This window comes from Chenopodium album, chromosome 10 (genome assembly GCF_948465745.1).
Source record: "Chenopodium album chromosome 10, dcCheAlbu1.1, whole genome shotgun sequence".
Classification (NCBI taxonomy): domain Eukaryota; kingdom Viridiplantae; phylum Streptophyta; class Magnoliopsida; order Caryophyllales; family Amaranthaceae; genus Chenopodium; species Chenopodium album.
Window position 1 is genome coordinate 50,491,444 of NC_137843.1, and position 22,626 is coordinate 50,514,069.

General features: G+C 34.1%; 1 protein-coding gene across 1 annotated transcript; it reads right to left on the bottom strand.

The window, feature by feature from the left end:
• Nucleotides 1–304: 304 nt before the first annotated feature.
• LOC145564047 (protein NRT1/ PTR FAMILY 4.6-like) lies at nt 305–11,718 on the bottom strand. Its single transcript, XM_081624403.1, has 5 exons — nt 11,587–11,718; nt 11,354–11,495; nt 10,953–11,170; nt 2,184–2,627; nt 305–1,457 (listed from the first exon to the last, which is right to left on the bottom strand). Exons 1-5 carry the CDS (start codon nt 11,587–11,589, stop codon nt 459–461), a joined length of 1,806 nt encoding a protein of 601 aa, XP_081480529.1. The 5' UTR covers nt 11,590–11,718; the 3' UTR covers nt 305–458.
• Nucleotides 11,719–22,626: the final 10,908 nt, after the last annotated feature.

The following is a 22,626-nucleotide window of genomic DNA, read 5'->3' on the forward strand; positions in this document are numbered from 1 at the left end:
TACGAAGGTTCGCACAGTGTTTAGCAAGATCCTCAGCCATAATTGGCCGCAAGAAAACGCCTCTCTTTCAAGGTAGGGTTCGCCTCTCTCGCAAGGTAGTGGGATTTGATCTCATGACTTAGGCCAACCTTTGCCTGATTATTTGCCTCTTTGGATAATTGGTTAAATGTAGCCCATTGAGTTTCATATTGCACCTGTCTAGATGTTGTAATTATTACCTTTAATATGTTTGTCATTATTAATATCATTTAATTAGATTATTGTTGGTTACAAATGATTGTATTAATATTGGTTGATCACCTAATTAAAATTCGACCCCCATAATTTTTCGGGGTTAAAATCAAAAATAGATGTAATAATGTACAAGTGATGATCGTAGTATATCACTAGTATGAATTAAGATGTAGTTTATAGGTTCTCCCCACCTAAAGGAAAATGCAAAATGGTTTAATTCTGAATCACCTTATTGATCCAGTTGATCTGTATTTGTACTTACATGCCCAAAAGAGGTAGTTTAAGAAGTTTAAGGCACCTAAAACACATAACAACCAGTAAAACCTCTCAAGGTGGTAACGGTTCAAATTGCTCCCGGCTAACCAAGCATTATTCTCATCATGCCCTCTTCTAGTAGCCGCGTTAACAATGGAAACAATAACCGAGCTAAGGTAGTAACCAATGGCCAACGACGCCCAAGAGAGCGAGGTTGCAAGAGACCTCATGCTTGATGGAGCTTCAGTAAAAAAGAACTCTAGCATCCCGGCTAAGCAAAAGAGATCTGCTGATCCAAGCAACGCGTACTGAATAGCAATCCAAAAGAAAGTTAATGGCAATGGTTCAACCGAGTCAACCATTCCTTGATCGATTGCTACTTGTTTCCTTTTGACCTCAACTAGGGCAGCCACGGCCATGGCTGCAACCGAGAGGATTAGGCCAACACCAATCCTCTGGAGGTGAGAAATACCGGTCTCTCTTTTAGTAATGTTACGCGCAAAGGGGATGATAATGTGGTCATAGACAGGTGCAAGGGCCATGATGATGACTATTGGAAACACGGGGAGTGAGGCCGGGGGTACTTTCAAGGAGCCGAGGTTGGTGTCCATAGACGCAGCTTGTTCTACCGAGAAGGTAGACAGTTGGGCTAGACAACAGTTGAGAAGTATTGTACTTGCAAAGATTGGAAAGATTTTCAGGACTATTTTCACTTCCTCTACCTCTTTTATGGTGCATTTTAGTGATGGAGAAAAAGGGTTTGAGTTCACTGCATTGTTTAACTGTTTAAAGCTCTCTGTAAATGTTTCCAAAGGATCGGTTTCTATTATCTCTTGGCAATTCTTCATTAATTCCTCGCCTTCCTTAGACGTTTGTAGCGGATAGCTTTGTGGGCTCGCGGCCATGTTTGCTACTGCATTGCAGGTGTTTTTGCTTATGCAGCTGTTGAGTGTAGCAGCTACTAATACCTGCATTTAGAAAAATAAAGCAAAGTTAGTTACTCCTCCATCTTTTATATGGTAGATAAAACAATGATGTAAGGCCTAAACATCTTGATTTCAACAATGTCAATATCATAAGTTGATTAGTCTAATGCACCTTTTTAATATAAACTTATCTTCTTAGAGCAACTCTACTAATGGCAAACCAATTGTCAAGCTTTAAAGCAAATTATCTTTCTAGTTAGTTTGGATCCCAATAGTTAGCTATTAACTTACTGTTTAAATTATAATTTTAATCTTTATGACTATTTTACTTTTAGCAAGTCTTTTTTAAGCAAATTAGTTTGGCCAATCTAATTGCATATTCTAGCTAGCTAGTCAAGCTTGTAATTAAAGACTATTTAAAATTACAAGCAAGTCCCTAAATACAACTAACCATTGAAATTGCTCTTATGTATGTAGCTCTTTTTCGTGACAGTTGTAAAAGTCTTTATATATATATATATATTTTGTCTATGGAGTTGATTATGATCCTACATAAATTAGCCCATATGTCGCTAATTAGTGAGAAAGTTGTCAATTACCCTCACTAATTAACCAAAAAGAAACCAATTTGATTGGTTGCTAATTTAAACACTTTGGATGCACACTAAATTCACATGGTATGATTGTGCACCTACATTAATTCCAAGAAATATATATTTTGAGATAATTTTATATTGAAAGAAAATACATTATGATAATCTTGCATACCTTTGATATGGTAGTTAAAGGACTTCCAGAGGGGATCTTGTTACGATAAAATGGAGAGCCACCAAGGAAGACAGGAATAGATAACAATATAGACAAGGTGGAGATAAAGAAGCCCCATTTCCATCCCTTGTTGTCCTCCACCCACACCACGAAAGTTGTGGCGATGAGGCCACCAGCTGATAGGCAGAACACGAAGTAGTTGAAGAACGTAGATCTCTTTATCCTTCCTTGAGAAGTGCTCTCATCAAATTGCTCCGCGCCATGGGTTGGTAAGGACCCTTTAATCCCTCCAACACCTGCGGCCACTAGGTAGAGTCCTATGTAGAGCATTGCTGCTTCCGAGGTGTTAGGTTCTCGGCATGGTGTTGTTGTGGGGTCCTTTGGGTTACATTGCGGCGGTTGTAGGGAGGGTTTGTAAGCTTGCACGGTTAAGACAACTAATCCCTGTATTAAAAAAAGAAAAAAAGTCATAATCAAGATTAGTTACTTTCAAGGTAGATCGAATAATATGTTGTCTTATTATATTTATTATTTATAATAATTCCAACTCAACAATTTACGATTTGAGTAACCAATGGCATTGCAATTTCTATAACTTAATGTATAAATGTATATTATGTTTACGCATTTGACAATTACTGATAAGTGAAAGTGATTTAGGACCATATCTCTTGACAAAAAGAAACAAATTACAAAAATGCATGTATTTTTTTTTTCATACTTGGAACAAATTAATTTGTGAAAAATTGCTCATTGGTTGATATCAACCCTATAGATTAGGAAACTAGTGGGCCATATGGCCCAATTATCATGCATAATAAAAACGTAGACATTGATATTTACATAATTTTCGTAGAATACTATTTAATGTCAATTTCTTTGCGAAAACACAAAAAACTGTTGGGTCACTTCGTTCATGTGGGATTTTGTCTTTAATGTTAGAAGACTGGAGAAACTATACTTTAATGCGGTTTAGAATAATTTAGGCCAACTTTAGCAAAAGAAAAATAACAATGAAATATCATCCGATGATCATCCGACCAATCTATATATGGTGGTGAGACATACACATCAAGTTACTCCTCAATTATATAGAAAAAATCTCTTAAATCATAGTTACATTGATGAGTTCCATTAGAATTAGATCACACTAGAAGGTAACACAAATACACACAAGACACGATTATAATTCTTTAAATAGAGGCCCTAAACCTATGCCATGGCAATAATGCACAATTATTAAGGGCTCAACAAATATAGGTTATGATACAATGTTGAATGTCTTAAACAAGATGAACTGGATATGGGTTATTATGATAAATCTAACTTAACTATAAACCCATAGAAGATTCTGTCCCAAAACCAATAGTTGATAGGAAAGTAACTTTACAAGCTTATATGTATGATGATTTTTCCCTCTTCCCTGGTATGAAATAGTTTACATGTGCATGCTAAAGCGGTCTCAGAAGTACTTCAATAATAATAATAATAATAATAATAATCACGCTTAGATTTATATATATCATCTCTAAACTAACCTGCATTTTTCGAAATGTTGTGAATTGTAAGTCGTTATGGTAAGACTAATCTCACATTAGTCTTTGCAAAGAAAAATAAAGTATTTCGTGTATCCGTGGTCATCTTAAAACACAAAGCAGGTATATAAATAAAGCTTTACGTAAAAATTTTAATGCTCATTGCAAGCACCAATAATCCAAAAATTAAACATAAGGGCTTTATTCAATTTCATTCTTGTTCTTGGTGAAAAATTAAAAATACTAAACCAAGAGAAAAATTTAAAAATTGGTGCACATTTTCCATAGCATACTTTATTTACTTATATATCTTTTTTTGTGGATATCATCCATAGCAAAAAAATTAGTTGGTCAGCCAAATAACAAACAAAATAAAGTATAACCAATCCAAAACAGAAATTGTTTTATCAACAAAAACTACGATAACGGAAATGCATGGGTTTTAGCCATTTCTTATAAGTCACTCCAATGACCAGTTATAAATTATAATATTGGAGTTTTTGGTACACTACAAATTTTAATCGCTCATAAGTCAGAAGTCATTACGTGCATGTTGCGTGTGCATGGGAGAAGGGACCCTAAGTTCCCTTAAGCATTTCCACATATATTTAATTAAAGGAAAGATTAATGTACCAGTACCATTTCTATATGTGGACATTCTTCATTAAAAGGTCTCAACAATTAATTAATTAATCCATGGCGGTCTTAATTTTAAAGGGTTTCATCTTAAAACAATCTCTACCTTATTATGACTAGATAAATTGGTTATAATTGACATATGTCGAATATTTTGTGGTCTGTTTTACTAAATAATACTTTGTACTATTTTAAGCTGAATGGAACAAGTTTAAAGGATTTAGAGTGGTACAATAAAACTTTAATTATTTTAAGTACACCTAATGAAAGCAGGACAGGTGGCACTATTAATTGGTCAAACCGGAAAAAAAATATGTAAAAGACCAATTTGAGAAGGACTCCCCTTAAAGTTAGGGTCTCCTTGAGTTAGTCGATAATAAGGTCATTTTAAAGAAGACATATCATAATTAGGACAATTGGAGTCGATTTATCCTTAATAAAATCCATTTATTCATATCTGAAAAACAAAAAAATAAAAAAATTAAAAAAAAAATAATAATAATTCATTTCTCTTCCTAATTTAAAAAATTTAAGGCCAAGTTTGAAAATTGGCTCCTCTCGTACCATGTATATCTATCTATATTTAGTTAGTATATTTCATAGTATATATATATAATGACACAAACCGTCATACACAAATAAATAGCACCACATATCACATTTACTATTTAACATTTTTTTTTCTTTCTATATAATTATAAAACATTTATATAAAAATCATCAATAATTTTTTTAAGTTAATTCATTACATGTAATTAACATTATTTTTTTCACATTCTGATTAAATTAAATATAGATTATATAGCATTAAACAATTGAAGATTCTAGACATTTCATAACTTGCATTATTTAAGTAACAAAACTAGTGTGTCACCCGGGCGTTGTCCCGGGATGTTACTTTGAGTAATTTTTTTTAGTAATAAAGTGTTTAAAATATTAATAATTTGGAATGTAAAGTTGAATATTGAAGAGAATATAAAGAATAATATGTGTCTCTTTGTTTTTGAGTTTAGATGCAATTTTGTATTATGTGGAAGACTTGAGCATAAATTATTGGTAGTTAAGATGGTAAGACATGTGGTGTAATTCCATGAGGTTAGGAGTTCAAACCTCTTTATATGCGTTTTTAATTAACATTGCCTCTTTATTGGTTTTTAGGAACGCATTTTAATATATATGTATAGATGGAGTGTTTCATTTTCTTAAACACACCTCAAAAAATTCTATAAGAAATAATCCGTGCATCGAACGGGTCAAAACGCTAATTCTTTAATAATATACGGAGTAGTAGTTATACAATTGGTTTGAATTATTTGACCAGCTAATAATTTAAGCCTGTAACGTTGATTGATCATAAAAATTGTTTCCAATCAAATTCTAGCAATTAACAATCGAGACGCTGAAGTTTTTACAAGTGTAATTTAACATACCATTTTCTAAGAAAACAGTATTTCTTAATAATATCAATAATCAATTGATGATAATACACAATAATGTATTTTCTCCTTAAAAATAAAATAATTAGCAATGTATAAATAATTAAGCTTTTTAATCACTTAACTAAGAACTAACATAAACTTCATGTATTATTTTGAAGTGGTTGTGGTTTGACTTATCTATAGTGCATCCAACGTTATTCAAGTGGTCAACTCTTCCTTTGGTCAACGTAATTTCCTAGATTTTATTGTTAATTTTACTTTAAATAAATATAATATTTTGCCAGCTAGAAAAAGATAACAATATTAACAAGCCATATGAGTACAACTTACTTAAGAATTATTTTTATAAATTCAACCATATTTTATGCTCCACTTGCAAGTATATTTTTTTTTTTCTTTTTTTTTTTTTTTTTTTTTTTTTTTTTTTGGGTGAAGAGCAAGTATATTGTACTAATTGTAGTACCGGCCTAAATCTTGAGGCTAATACAAATTATTACATATGAATAAACTACATTTTGGTGGACTTTTGATCCCATTACTTAATTGGAAGTTTTCTTAAAATAATTATTCTATGCATAAAAATCGCTTATTCATCAAGATTAAGTATCCTAATAAACCTTATACTAATAATGCGCTAATTAAACATACATCTATTGTAACTTTATAAGTATACCTTCCGCTATTTATGTGTTTTAAACACACAAAAACTCTATCTGTTAATCAAACATTTTCGAATTAGTATTTGTTTTATGAGTTGTTAGTCCGTCGTTATAGGATTAAAACCGTAATTCACAAATTAAAGTATTCTATTACGCATAAAAAAGTAGTTTTTATTGAGACCCGTACCCCTTCCATAAACGACTTATTCTTATATTATACCAACAGATAAGAACATCTTCTAGCAACATGGACGAAAGTAATACTATAAAAATGCATATTTATCATTATCATCCAGACCAAAGAAAGAAAAGTTTATTTCAGTGTATCAATACTAAATAATGAAACATCTAAATGATATGTATTAAAAGCTTCAATGGTAAAGATTCTTGATTGCAGTAGTGAAAGAATCATATACTCTAATTAAGAAATCACACTTGTTACATATTCAATTCATGTCGATAGACAATTAACAATTGATTGCAAAATTACTTTAATTAATTATAACCCACTAGTTATGGGTTTATGGTATCAAAATGTCCTAAAATTATGGTATACAAGTATACGATAATCATAATGCATCCCTTATTAATGGAACAAATCAAATCAGAAGAAATCATGCATATGAGTATTTTTTTTTTTTGTCCTGAAGTTTTTAATTTTTTTTAATTTTTAATTTTAATGTATCTCATATTTTCCATTTGATTAATGGATACTTCGTATATATATGCTCCAATTCTTAATCCACTTTTCACAATCCCCAAATTTAAAGCTTTTCCAATTCAAAGTTTGACAACTACTTTATGCAAAATATATTGATAAATTTAATATAGCTAGTAAAAATTCTATAAATTTTTAAAAATATGTTTTCAATTTTAATGTGTTTAGATCCAAGAAGCTTGGGCATGTCCTATGGCATTTTCGGGTAATCAGAGAGGAGTATAGCATATAAATATAGTGGTGAATGATGAGTAACGCAGCTTTAGGTATATATAGTGGAGACATGATTCTTATGAGGTTATAACTAGAACTTTAGGGTTTAAAATTACATTTTCTAAATTGTTTTAAGTATTGTATTAATTTAGGATTGTATGACAAAATCACTCGTTCATTAATGATATAATAAATATTTCGATTTGCTTTCAAAAAAAATAAATATTTCGATTAACTTAAATTTTACTTTGAACTTGTTTAGGTAGATTATAGATCGAAGGCTTGTAAATATATCACTTTCTATTCTTGGAATGCTATCTTGAAAGTGAGAAGGTTTAAAAACTAGCTAATGTGAATAGTAAAGTGCACCATATAAGCAAAAACCACTACTCAGATCATTAATTGTTAAAACTTGTGGGCGCATTTAATTTATTAGCAAGAAACCACCGCTTTAGTATTTTAGCTTTAGACTCAACTTGCAAAAGTTTAATAGAAAACAAAATCATAAAGAGAGAATTATTATGAGGAAGAAAGAAAGAAAGAAAGAAAGAAAGAAAGAAAGAAAACAAAAACAAGAAGTTTATACCGGAGGATAATCAACTTGCAAAAGGCAAAAGCAAAGTAAAGGATGCTGCATGATACTAATAGGGTAAGCAATATTATTAGTATTAGCAATTAATAGTGTATGCAAGTCCAAATAACAACCAAAAAAAAAAAAAAAAATTGATACATTAATCTACACATTACGCATACACCAGACAATATTGCGCTCCTACATTTGTTTGTTGGTCTGCCCCAAGTTTGAAGTAATTAATGCGTATAATTTAATGGAAAATGTTACATACAGTTTTTAAAGACCGCAACATATATATCACGACATGTTGACTTTGTATTTTTATTTTTGGACAAAAGTTAATGAATGTCCTGAAAACGTAAAATAAGATAGTTAAAAGTAGAAAGTTAAACTAAAATGAATATTAATTACATTGATTGACGCGTGATTTTATCATTCATTCTCAAATAAATACCACTTTAGGTAATATTTTAAATATTTATCTAACGCCCCGGAGCGTTCATTAGCAAGATTTTTTTTTAAAACATTTGTTATGTTTATAAATATTACTCATATCTTATCTTATGTGTAAAAAAAATAAATACTCTATACGGAGTATATCTTAATAATTATAGTAGAATTTATTATATTTGTCTCCATACATTATACTAAATTATCGTATTTAATTTATTGATTTTCAAACTTATTGGTATTTTAATTAATAATTTCAAAATACACATATGAATAAAATGCTTACATGGTTACATGTACTCTATAACACGAGTATGAGTAGGGTCTATAATACTCCCTTCATTTTTAAATACTTGATTCATTTCTACATGCATGGAGTTTTAGGAGAAATTGAAGAAAATAATAAAATATAAAGGTAGTGGAATAGGTGAACAAAAAAAAAAAATTATAAAAGGTAAAAGTAATTGGGAGAATCGAAGGAGAGAAAATATGAAATTATTAAATGTGATTTATATTGAGTTCACTAATTATGAGAAATAAACTAAATATTATAAAAGTTTTTCAAATAAGAAAATAGAGCAAATATTTAAAACGGCCGCCAATAAAATATGAAGCAAATAATTAAAAAGGGAGGGACTATGAATTTAGGACTACATATAACAATACCCGAAAATAAAATAGTCCGTAGTTATTTATGCACCGTGGACATTGGGCAACATGTCTCTTGTATAGATAGTCCTATCCAGATCAGAGTCCCACGTTGTTAAGACCATGGGTTCAGTGCAGTTAGTTATACTGTACATTGGAATGCGTGGCGATTTATAACTCTCCAATACTGACTGCACTTATCATATCCGTCCAAAATTTTATCAACAGATTTTATGAGCCCTTTGATTTATTCAACAAAATTATTTAAATAAAAAAAATATAGAATTAAAATCCACCGATGGTCATAATTTTCTCTGTCCAAATTAATGTTTTCGAAATCATATTCAGCATCGTGTGTACGAAAGAGAATAAAATTGGATAATGTACTGTGCCAAACTTTTTATTTTTTATTTTTTTAAAGGCAAAAATTTGTGCATTTAAAAAATAATTTATAGAGTGGTTCTTTGAGAAATTATTAACACTAAATGTACTTTTTTTAAAGGGTTTACGCGGTTATACCTTAATCTAAATCAGATTTTTTTTTTTTTTTTTTTACTCCATATATTTAAGAGTATTAGAATTCAAATCATAAAATTTTTCAACGGTTATTAGTATTAGGAGAAAGGTAATTGACTTGGTTAATTAAATATTCATACTAAGCTTGATATCGACTCCTTAAGTTATGATCTATCTTAATTACTACTAGTCTAAAAAATGTTACATGTACATGTTACCTACTTTGACTTACCCATTAAAACTAATAAACCTTACCATGACAAGTAAAATATGAATTTGATAATAAAGAATAGAATAGCAACTAAACTTATTCACCCTTTCCTTTTCATATAAAAGCTAAATCATTCACTAATTAAGACAATATGAAATTCATATTATTACTACCAAACAAATTTAGGTTGTGTTTGTGAAAGGAATCACCCATCATTAAACGACAATATAGATGAAGTAAATTGACATTAGCAACATGGGTTTTTCCTTAGCTTTCGGGGCTTACTATTATTTTATATGTTCTTTGAAACCAATTTTTGTTAAAACTACTTTATCTAAACGTTTATTGTCCATACTAGCAACAAAGATTAGTTGTTTTCCTATTTTCTTTTCCTAACTTTAAAGTCTCTTTATAAAATTAATCAATTTAATATTTCTCTGTAGGAGGTTCATGACCAAATGAAGCAAATCGAGTTCTATTTTGCACAAATTGGGAAAATTAATTTTAAAATTATTTTCTTTTTTTTTTTTTGAAAATAACTAATTAATTGGTGACAAGTAAAAGAATGTATTAAATTATATTAACCTTTTATTTTATGTAATAAGTTATTAATGTCAACATCATTATAGTCACACAAATATATACGAAGTATAAAATTAAAATTAAAGAAATATTGTTGAAACAAAAATAATTGAATTATGTAGATTTGTTTTTATTATTGGCGTGTCAACTGACACCCCATGGCAATACATATGTCAAAACATTGATTACAATTAAACCTATCAGTACATGGCTTTAGAAAATGTAAAATTATTATTTCTAGGAAATTAAAAGTTAATCCTTAATGTGAAAGGAAACATTTGCTTCTTTTAGTTTAAAAAAAATACAAAAATTAAATTAAATTATAGTCCAAGAAGTCAATAATTAATGAAATTCAAGATAACAAAACCAAATAACTATTTGGCTCAACCATGCAAATATTCGATTAAGAGGCAATTCCTAAAGAAAAATCAAATGGTATATCGAATCAAATCATAGAAAAATACTCTAGAACTTTAAGTAAATAATATCAACAAAGGCAAGTTGACTAATAATTGTTGGAAAATATAATTTTTTTTTAAAAAAAAGACATATTAAATTAAAAGTAGAGGAAAATTTGAAAAAACTTACCAAAAATTCAATGAAAGCACTAGTAAGATAGACTTGATAAGTTGTGAAAAAGGCATCCGAAAGAAAACCACCCAACAAAGCAAGAAGAAAAGCGGTGCCCATGAAATTTGTGACCGTATTTGATGATTTTGATGGCGTAAAATGCATGTATTTTGATACATACAATACTAAATTGCTTGCATTTGCCAAGAATGCCATATTTTCCATCACTTCCACCACTGTTACATAATAATAATAATACACAAAATTATATATAGCGAATTATTAATTTTGAATATATACATTTTAAATGGAGATACCAATAGTTACAGATAGAGTATAAAACCAATCCTGAGACTGTTATTACCATTAGCTGAGGTTGGAGTGTCAGGATTGATTTTATATACTTTATTGATTATTACCTAAAACAAAAGATGCGGATATAAATCCGCCATGGCGGCCACGGCGAGCTGGCCGGCCCTTCCAATCGACGTAGCCATCCCATTTCTCACCACTGCCGCCGCCGCCTTGTTGTTTTTGTGCAAGTTGGTGATTTTCTACATCCTGCAAGAATAAATTCAATTGTTAGTTAGGGATTGATGAAAGATTTAACGAACAAGGTGTTAGAAAATAATTAAAGTGTTAGAAAACTAACCATTTTAATTTTTTTGGTTAGGAGGAAAAAGGGTGGAAATAGAAGAGGGGAAAGGAGCGCGTATGTATTTGTGTAGTGATAAAATGGTCAAGGGAGAGAGAAATTAAGGGGAAGGTGATTGGTAGAGAAGATGATGGATACGAGAGATTTATAAATAAAAAGGGGTTGGAGAGAAGGACTTGGGGAGAGGAAAGGGGGTGTTATGATGGGACACTTAAAATAAAAGAATCCAATAGGTACCCTCTCTGTCTATTTTTAGTTAACTCGGGTTAATTATTTCCTCTGTTTTAAAATAAATATTTGGAAATTTTACGAGGAACGTCCTTTTTAAGTGGTCGACTTTGTGAAAAAGGCCCTTTTACGAAAAATGTGGCACAAAATGTACTTTTATTTATTTTAGGTTGTGTGGAGGGTCTGTTGACCAAACTGCGGCGTTGACTTTTTTTTCCGGCCAAATAAAGTCACGTGCATTGCACGTGACTACTTAATGTACCTGTTTTTTTTCTTTTTTTTCCCTTTCTTCCCTCTAATTCCATCGATTTTCCCTTTTTCCCCAATTAAAAACCTAATTTTAGCCCAGGCAAGTCAGAAATCTTGAATTCTTGTCCTTCAAATCACAATTGAAGGACAATCAAAGGCTATAAACAACAAGCGAATCAGGTAAGGTGAGAACCCTTTATCGATTTCAGGTTTTGTTTCGCAATTTTGTAATTTATCATTGAATTTTGTAGATTATAGCTGCACATAATGATGAAGAGGTGTAATTGCGGTCTTCCAGTTTCCAAGAGAACATCGTGGACTCATGAAAAACCAGGAAGGAGGTTTTGGTCTTGCAAGCTCTTCAATTTTGAAACAGGGTAGAGTGGTTGTGATTATATATTTTGAGTGGATTGACAGTGACATGGTTGATTGGCAGAAGGATGTGATAAATGTGTTGTTGGCTGAGAAACAAAGGATGGTGACTGATCAAAATGTCCTTAAGGCTAGAGTTGATTGTTTAGAGCATGAGAAAAGAAGACTTAGTGAGCAGGTTCAGCAGATGCCAAGAAATGCAATTGCATACACTATGGGTGCTAGAGATGGTGTGATTAGTAATGATCAATTGTTTATTTTGCTACTGTTGTGTGCAATTGTGTTAGTTTTAATTAGTTAGTGTTTTTGTTGTAAAAGTACTTGGTTAAGGTTGTATTAGTTGGTTAGGTATTATCAATGTATTTGAAAGGTGTAATGAACCAATTTGGTTGATGAATTATCAATGAAATGAAATGAACAAATATTTGGAAATATTATGCTTTAATATTGATGTTTAATTCATTCCAAAAGCATTCAAAATTCAACACAAACTTTCAAAAGGCTATCAAACTTGTCCTTACACAAAATATCAAAAGGATATCAAACTTTGCCATACATAAACATCAAAAGTCACTAAAACATGAGTGACATACAAAACATGAAACTTAATTTAAGCTAACACCTAAGGCTGTGAGGTTGATCCCTTGAGTATGACACTAATAGATGTTATCTTCTGCTTCTTGGTCTTGGGGTTAGAAGGAAGAACCTTTTGCCTGCCTTTTGCTTGGCTCTTTTGCTTGCCTCTTGCCCGAGTTGCTAGAGATGGAGTAAGTGTAGGCTGGGAAGGCTGTGTTGATGTTTGAGACAAAGGTGGAGCTTGAGACAGAGGCTGTGACTGCTGTGAGCTTAAGATAGTGGCTGCTGGCACAACAGTAGAAGCTAGGGATGCTACTGCTGTTGATGCTTTTTGCTTCCTAGGCCTACCACCTTTGTTCACAAGTGGTGGTGGTTGTGCAGGCTTGAAACACTTCTTGGCATTATGGCCTTTACCACCACATCTGCCACATGTATTCTGTTTCCTGGCTCTCTTGACATTTTTCTCCTTCCCTTCTCCCTGTTCTTTCTTCCTTTTCTTCTTAGATGGTCTACCTGGCATGACTCTGTAAGGAGGGGGCAGAGGTTGAGGCAAAGCAAATTCACCCCTTTGCTTTTGTCATGGCATTGCATGAAATGGTGGAGCATATGTAGCAGCATAAGTGGCAATGTGATAAGCTGGGTACACAAATTCTTCATAATTTACGCTTTGTTTGGATAGCAAAGAAGGAAGGAAAAGAAGGGGAGGGAAAATGGAGGAAGGGAAGGGAAAAGAAAGGGAGGGGGAGGTGAGCTCCATTTTCCCTCCAAATCTCTCCAATTTTGGAGAGATTATGGTTATTATAGAGAAAGGGAAAATGGATCCCTCCCTCTCCTTCCCCTTCCTTCCCCCAATCTTTTATCCAAACAAGAGATTTTGTCCCCCTTCATTTCTCTTCTCTTCTTTTCCTTCCATTTCTTCCTATCCAAACAAAGTGTTAGTCTTCTTTTAGCTATGCAAGCTAGGGTATGCCAACATGGGATACCCATCAAAGTCCACCTGTAGCACCCACATGTCTTATTTTCAAGGTTAACAACAAAAGTCTCTTGTTCATCATCCACCTCAAATTCATGCAAATCTGCTTGAATTATTCTCATGTTCCAAATTTGTTTCTATCCTCTCTCTATCATCTTTACAACTGAAGGCATAATCAGACCTTCAAATTCCTTCAACCCTTCTCTCTTGGCACAACTTCTCTTTATGACATATCTTCTAATCCACTCCATTAGAGAGAGGATTGGCTTTGACCTTGCTTCCCTTAGGACATTGTTGAAACTTTCACAACAGTTATTAAGTAGCATTCTTGACTTTGCCCTAGGACTGAACCTATGTCTAGACCAGTGACAAACTGGTATCTCCAAAAGATGCTAAAAAGAATCTTCACTCAACTTCCTAATGTCTTGCATATGTTTGTCAAATTGATGCTATTTAGAATAAAAAATGCACATTACTACTTGTATAATGTCTACAAACTTAAACTAATTTAGGGGACAACATACTTACCTTAGTAGAGCTCCTTGCAGCCTTCCAAAAGCTCTCCTCGTATATTTGTCTAGGGAATTTGAGCTTGAAATTAGCCCAAATATGTCTGCAGCAAAATCTTGTTTCTGCATTTGGGATTACTGTTTAAAAGCATCTAATAGCCCCCGAAATGATACGAGTTTAGCAAGTTAGTATTTGGTTAAATTCAATACGGTCAGAACCAAAATGAAATGAGCAAGTTCTCTACCTTTTGTCTGTCACTCATAAAGGTGATAGAATCTTCAAGCTTATGCACCCAAGTCACTGATACAGCTACTGAACTGATGTCATTCACCAGCAACTCAAGAAACCAAGTCTAGGCTTTTGAGCTCTCTGTCTCCATAACAGCCCAAGCAACTGGGAAAATATTGTTGTTACCATCTTTGGCAACAACAGTTAGGAGAATCCCAGGCCATGGTCCTTTAAGGTGACAACCATCTATACCAAAAATGGGCCTACAACCAGCCAAGAATCCCTTTTTGCATGGTTGCAAGCAAATGTACATTCTCTGGAAAAGTGGTGGAGGGTTGTCTATGTTCTGTAGCTTCACAACTGCAGTGCTACCTGGATTGAACCTCTTGATTGCTTTAATATAATCCCAAACTCTCTTGTACTCCTCTGCTACATTCCCATGAATCATTTGCAATGCCTTCTATTTTTCATAATAACACTTAAAATACCCAACTTCTACACCTAATTCCCTTCTCACTCTCTTCATAAAAGCACTCATTTCGTATGTGGGGTCATCTCTCCAATCCTCCGAGTACCTCTCAGCCAACTACTCACTTGTAACTTGTGGATTTATATGCTGATGCCTACATCTATGTTCTAGCATAACACTTTTAATTTGAAAAGTTTCTTCATCTTTCAATTCCCTTCCATGTATCCTAAACAAACACTTCCTTCTTGTGGGACACTGGCATGCAAAGATTTTCCCAGAAACAAAATTACATGCACACCTTTTGGCACAGTAAACAGTTATCCTCTTACTCTTATTGTGAAGAAACGTGTAATTATATCCATTCTCTATTGCATGATGTCTTAATGCTTTTCTAAACAACTCATTTAAAACAAACTTCAACCCAGCAGTAAGGTTGATCTTTCTCTTGAAGTCAACATCAGGGTTAAAAATAGGATACCTAACTTCATCATCATTTAAACCAGCAAGACTGTCTAACTCATCCTGACTATCATTCAACTCATCATCATTTTCAACCTCAACTTCTTCCTCAATAACACCTGTATGAGTGTTTTGCTGCCTAGGTTGAGTACTCCCCAAAGATCTACTAACATCAGTAATGTCCTCATCAACATTAACTTCAAATAGGTCATCATCACTATCATCTTCAAAATCCAAATCACTCAATGCCACATCATCATTAGGGGTGGGTGTGTTTTTCAATTGAGGGGATGTAGTTTCATTGATGTTAAAGACAGGGTTGTGGGAATGGGTGGGCTTGTATTTTGAGATCTAGGGTTCCTGCATTCAACAGCATGTGCTCCCTCCTTTAATGCATTCTTTTTCTGTCCTATGTCATCACTTTGACCTGACTGTGACTCACCCCCAAAAGATACCCTATCCTTATCCAATGATGTGGCATCCAAGTCAGCAGATATGTAACTACCTAATGATGTGGACCCCCTGATTCTGTATTAGTATAGAATCCCACCCCTGGACCATATATATCTTTCCTGGGGTCTACATACATAGGAACCTCTATCAAATATAGATGATACCACCCATCTTTCTCAGGTGCACACAAGAACTCTGGGATATCACTATCATCTTTCAACCTCTCCCTCCCTGTGAATAAGCTGTGCTCATGCTTTCTAAACTATAACTCACCCATTCTTGTGTACCCTAATTCTTTATTAACCTAGTCCACGAATTCAAAGTAACACACTTCCTCAACATTAGGGTGCAAAGCCAGACTATAAAACTCACTATCGTCATACTCATAAGTTGTTTTCCCTTTTCTAGTCACAGAATTCCCACCATAATATAGTCTTATGTTTATTGGCTTCAACATTTTCAACACTTTAATTGGGCAATTAAACCTGAACAACCAATGACATAAAGTAGCAACTAAGAACAAATTCTAGGGTTTCGCTATTTATGAAAAAACACAACAAAAGCAAAGAAATTCAACACATAACCAACATCCAACCAATAAAACAAAACTCAAAAGACTAATTAACATATTTAATTAGGTAATTACCCCTAATTGTTTGTCTTTTTCCCAACATTGATTATTTTAATACGCAATTTGCAAAAAACTAAATTAAAAAATTGAGATTCACATACCTCAACCTAGTTATGCGCGTGAATGAGAAGATGTGGGACTTGCTTTTGCATTTTGACTTGCTTTTCCGTTGTTGCTTGTTCTTAACCATTTTTACAGACCAAGTGAGCAATTTTGAAAAAAAAAATGAGAACTTTTACTACTTTGAAAACGACAGATCATGGGGGAGAGTTAAATACTTACCAAGTTTATAGCTTGTGGGGTTAATCTCCTTCCAGAAAGAAATTCTCCATTAATTCCTTCAACAGTGCTTCGCCATTAATGGTGGGAAGCTGCTTGTCAAATCAACTGGGTTGAAGGAAAATAAGGGAGGGAAAATATAATTTTAAAGGAAAAGGGGAAAATCGAGGGAATTAGAGGGAAGAAAAGGGGAAACGGAAAAAAAAAGTAAAAAAAAAGGTACATTAATTAGTCACGTGTATTGCACGTGACTTTATTTGGCCGGAAAAAAAAGTCAACGCCGGAGTTCGGTCAACGGACCCTCCACACAACCCAAAATGGATAAAAGGACCTTTTGTGCCACCTTTTTTTTTTTTTTTTATAATAAAAGGGCTTTTCTCACAAGATCGACCATTTAAAAGGACTTTCCTTGCAAATTTTCCTAAATATTTTTATTAATTTATATATATATTTGCCAATTCAAAATTTTATAATTTTTTAAGTAATATAAAATATATTCCCTATGTCCCTATGCTTTTCCCCATTGTAAAAAATTGTGTCAAAGTTTAAAACTTATTACCATATGTCCCTATGGATAGCACGCTTGAGCAAAATTATCCGAAAAACCGAAAACTCGAATCGTAACTGAACCAAAAATTAGGGTATTCGTTCTGATAACCATAACGGTTCAGGTACCCAATCCAATAATTTGTTATCAGGTACGGTTATTAGGTATCATTTTAAAATTAACGGTTACCCTATCTAATCCGATAAGCGATTTTTTTTCCCTACTTAAATCTATGTATCCAAAATCTAAACTCTTACTTTACTTAATAATCACTTCATAACTTAAATGGTTAGTAATATTATAAGTAATTTGGTGAAGACCATTAGTGTTGAATTATATCATAATAACTACATTATAATGTCTAAATTTTCATTATTGCATAGCATATTGGGTACCCCATAACCGATCCAAAAATACCCGAACTTATCGGTTCGGTTAATGGATATCATATTTAGTGCTATTGGTTATCGTGAAAGGAATGGTGTCCTTCGAACAAGTGTATTACTCGGATACAGGGTTCGGAGCTATTAGAAAGCTAATTATTCAGTAAGTTCAAGTGATCGGAATGCCTAGGTGGAGGCCGCTTCCGATCAGTAATATTAATGTATAATTAATATTACAGATTAATCTTGACTGAACCCTTCGGATCACACCCAAGCAACTAACAATCCGACATGACGAATTAATTCGGAAAGAATTAATGAGTCGCTCGAGTAATATCAATTAGACGTCGGAAATCGAGCTAGGAGCGTTGAGACCGAGCGTCGCAAGTCAAGTCAAATTAATAAAAGACGGGACGGTAAAATCAATAATTAATCAACAATTTACTAAAATACCCCTAGCATCGGAATGCCCCGAGCAAACTGAATGCTAGGAGCAAGTGAGGCTAGCATGCACACCGCACCAAGCCAAGGGTGTTAGGTGCGCATGGCAGCTGGTGCGTGGCTAGCTAGGCTAGCAGCACTAGCCGCACACAAGTGCAAAGCAGCCCGCATAGCATGCGTGGCTTTCTGTGCGTGTGTGCGTGCTGGCGCGTAGGCCAGCATATGTGTGGTGCGCCACAGCGCGCCACGCCCAGCTGCAAGATGCAAGCAAGCTTGTTGGGCTGTCGCGCAAGCGTGCTCGCTGCTGGGCCAAGGCAGCAAGCCCACTTGCAACATGGCTGGCACGGGGTAGCAGCCCAGCCTAGCACAAGGCTGCCAGCTTGGCGTGCCTTGGTGCCTAAGGCTGGGGCGCCACGTGGCAGCTTGTGAGAGTGCCGGATTGGGATCCTTGGGGAGCAAGGATTTGGTCTCTTTCCCCTCATGGTCCTCACCTAACCTCTCCTTATGTAATTACCACTTGTTGATTAATTAGTTGTTTGCTATTTTATTTTTTATTTAAAAATAAAAAGGGAAAATTGATTTTACCAACTCTCACTTGAGTTTCCCTATAAATATCCCACTTGGGAATTGGGAAAACTCATTTGAGTAAGAGGTCAAAAAGGCATCTCCACTTGAGAGAAAACCTTTAAGCCCATTAATTACTCGAGTAGTGTTTTGGTCCGATTTGGCTAACCTCCAAGTAAGAGACCGGTCGGGGTCGTGTTGTGGGTGGATATCGTCAGAGGCCATTGCGCTTGTGAGGCTTAGCTTTCTCAAGTAAGAGCTCCGTTGGTCGAGCGAAGCACGCATCAAGGGTAATTTAGTCTTTTCTCTAATCTTGTTATTTATGTCTTTTGGTTATATTAATTGTGAGTTTTTCCTTGGGCTCGGGTTTTATATCCGTAGTGAGTTAGATTCAATGAAACCCAACAGCGGTATCGAAACCTTGCTCATTTATTTTTATAACTAAAAATTTTCTTATGGCGTTATTTTTCTGGTTTTATGTTACTAATTAGATTAGTAGATCGGTTTTATTATTTTTAATCCCGTTTTAATGAGATTTTTTGTCCCGAACCCAGATTTTCGCCCAAAATAGTGAATGTTGGGTGAGGAAAGTTTTTAAACATTTTAAGGCTGTGAAAAAGCCAATATCCGACTAGAAATGCCTTTTTTCAAGGGTTTTTTCGTTTTTGACGAAATTTTTTAAATCTTTTAACCTTGAATCTTAATGGCATATTTTATGGTGATTATGTATTTGGTTCTTTTCTTAATGTTTCTGCATTTTTGGACCTCTTTAAGCGTGGTTACTTGTAGTAATTAGTGCTTGAAAGATTGGTTAAATTTTCACATAATTGCAAATCCATTGCATTAAGCGTGAAAAATTTATTATTTGAGTCTTCTAAGTACTAAAGATCCAATCTTTAATTGTTTTAAGTGGTTGGAACTTTGAGTTACTAAATTCCATGAATATTTGTTGAACTTTTGATTTAATCATTTATTAAGTTGATTGGAATCATAAAGTTTCAATCTTGTGATAGAATTTTAATTTATCTTCATATTGGAAGATATAATATTCAAGGATTCACAAGTTAAAGTTGGAATCTTTATTTGAATATTTGTGTTCATAATTCCAACTCTCTCTTTAATTATGTCAAATCTCATAATTAATTTGTGTTGGTTAAATTAATGTTGAGAATAGCCCTATTCATTTTATTGCATCAAGTTGAACCAATTTTATTAAAGAATAGTTCTTGGAAATAATTTTGGTTTTGTGCACTTGAATGAATTTATTAAGTTAGACTTGTTATAATTTTTCATTTTTTCACTAAATTAATTCTAAAATTAATTTGGAATTAATTAAATAAATCACTCAAAAGTCGAAATTAATCCCGAAATTTTAGCACGCAAAACAAGGTAAAAACCACCCTTGGCTAGCCGGGCTGCACAGCAGCCCGCATGTGGCTGCTAAGGGGTGGCCGTTGCTTGGTGCGTGCATGCGTGGCTGATGCTTGTTGACCAGCAGCATGGCGCACCACAGCCAGCAAGGCAGCAGCAGCATGGCGCAACAATAGCTCGCATGCTGGGCGCGCCATGCGTGTTGCTGTGTGTGTGTGGTTGTGCGATGCATGTGCGGCAGGGCGAGCGTGAGCGTGTGTGTGCGCTGCTTGGTGCATTAGGGAGGTCAGTGCGCGAGGGCTGTGCGGGCGTGGCTACTAGGCAGCATAAGCCCAGCACAGCAGCAAGGCTAGTGCCACCACTAGCAGCCTCGCACCCCCCCCCTTGCCGAGGCTTGGTGCTTAGCAAACCAAGCCTTGTTGCTTGTTGCTTGGTGCTAGGCACACGAAATCGTTGGGCTATGTTTTGCGTTTTTAGCCATTTTATTTATTTTAATTATTTTAATTATGTTTATTAACTTTAATTAAAATTTTGGAGGCTAGGCCTCGGTTTTGAGCGGCACTTGCAAAATTTTATTTTGGCAAAATTTTGGGTTTACCGGCTTAATTAATTGGATTAATTAAGATAGATGCGGAATTTAGTGGGAGCTTCAATTATTAATTGCGCTTAATTACATAATCGATTAAACAAGTTTGACTAGTTTTAATTAGGCACGTTAATTGGATAACCACCTAAGTTAGTTACTAGTTTACGCGTGTTTGTACATTGTTACTTGATTATTGTTGTAAAATGCATAGGCCATTCACATATAGTGAATGGATTAATGGAATGTATATTCTCTCACAAGTTTTATAAAATGGCAACTAGTGGGGCCTGATTAGGATAGAAAATATGGAATGCGTTCCGTCATGTATTTTTATAAATCTAAATACGGTCTGCGAACCGTTGAGTATTTTTGTACCTTAATATTTAGATTAGTCCTATTCGTAGATACTAGTATTTACATTATTTTGGTCATGTCTTGAAGACGGAGGTTCTTGGAAGACGAAGCCATGAAGTTGCAAAAGAAGACCCTTGAATACTCAAGGGGTCATGCTAGTTGCCAAATGCATCATTTACTTATGTTTTCTATATATATTTATGATTATATATATGAATAATATGTTAGATGCATGTTTAGGATTTCGAATGTTGCAATAATTAATTAAGTTCACTTAAATCAACCAACATAGAAACCCTAGGTCCCTAAAATATTGAGTAAAAATTTGCCATTCCAAAACAACATTTACCGACCTATTGAGAGTAGTGATGGGCTACGCCAAAGCGAGGCATCACTATTTCTCCTAGGATACGTAAGGCATACCGGGTATGCATGTTGGTTTTGGTTATACACAACGATATGAGTGATGGAGTCCTAACATGTCATGGCAAAGTGGATAAATTGTTGAGAGAGCATTAGATGCGACGATTATTTAACCAAGAGTGGCTTGGAGCCATTAGCAAAGAGTTGCTTACCTTAGAATATTGAGTGTTAAGACAAGCCAAAGCATGCTTAACTACTCATTGATTATTTGGATCTAGGAATCGACTTATTCTCACCAACTGGGGACAATTTAATGTGTGAATAAGACGTTTAAATAAGTTTGATAAATATGCATGATTTCAATCTTATTTAAGTATTATGAATGGTTTTTCATTTCAAATTTTTTCAATTGTAGAATCATGTCTTCAACTAACAACGACAACAACCTAATGTGCCCGGAACTTCCCGAAAAGTTACCATTTTCCTTGAACTTGGTGAACTTTAAGGAGTGGGAAGAAGAACTTCGAAAGACCCTCTGAAATTGCTACCTAGAGCACATTCTCGACATACCCATCCCGAGTTTTTACTCAAAAGGGGTTATAAGAGATAAGGCTCATGAGGAATGGAGTTGGGATTGCAATAAAGTCTCACGACTTATGGCAAACTCCATCCCAGAACAATGGAAACGGAAGTTCTCCAACTATTTTCCGGACATGCTCCTCAAAGCTCTAGAGGATATAATCAATTTTTGGGTCACCAAGAGCATCAAAGGCAACTATGATGGTCTCGTGGAGGAACTGACTAGGTCACTCTCCAACATGAAGATCAAGCCGCCGCAAGAGGGGTGCCTTGCCAAGGAGAGGCAAGAGGTATGGGCACAAGTCTACAATGCTAGACTAAGATCCGGAATACCACTTCGAGCCCACGTGCTCCGAATGACAAGGTTATTCACTCACTTGGCGCTCATTGGCAAGCCGGTGGCGGATGAGCAAGCGACTCAC

Excerpts from the sequence above, each read along its gene's own strand:
- LOC145564047 (XM_081624403.1), bottom strand. Across the intron at positions 2,628-10,952 it reads GTGCTTTCATTGAATTTTTG|GGATTAGTTGTCTTAACCGT; the intron begins GTAAGTTTTTTC and ends TTTTTAATACAG. Across the intron at positions 1,458-2,183 it reads CTTTAACTACCATATCAAAG|GTATTAGTAGCTGCTACACT; the intron begins GTATGCAAGATT and ends TTCTAAATGCAG.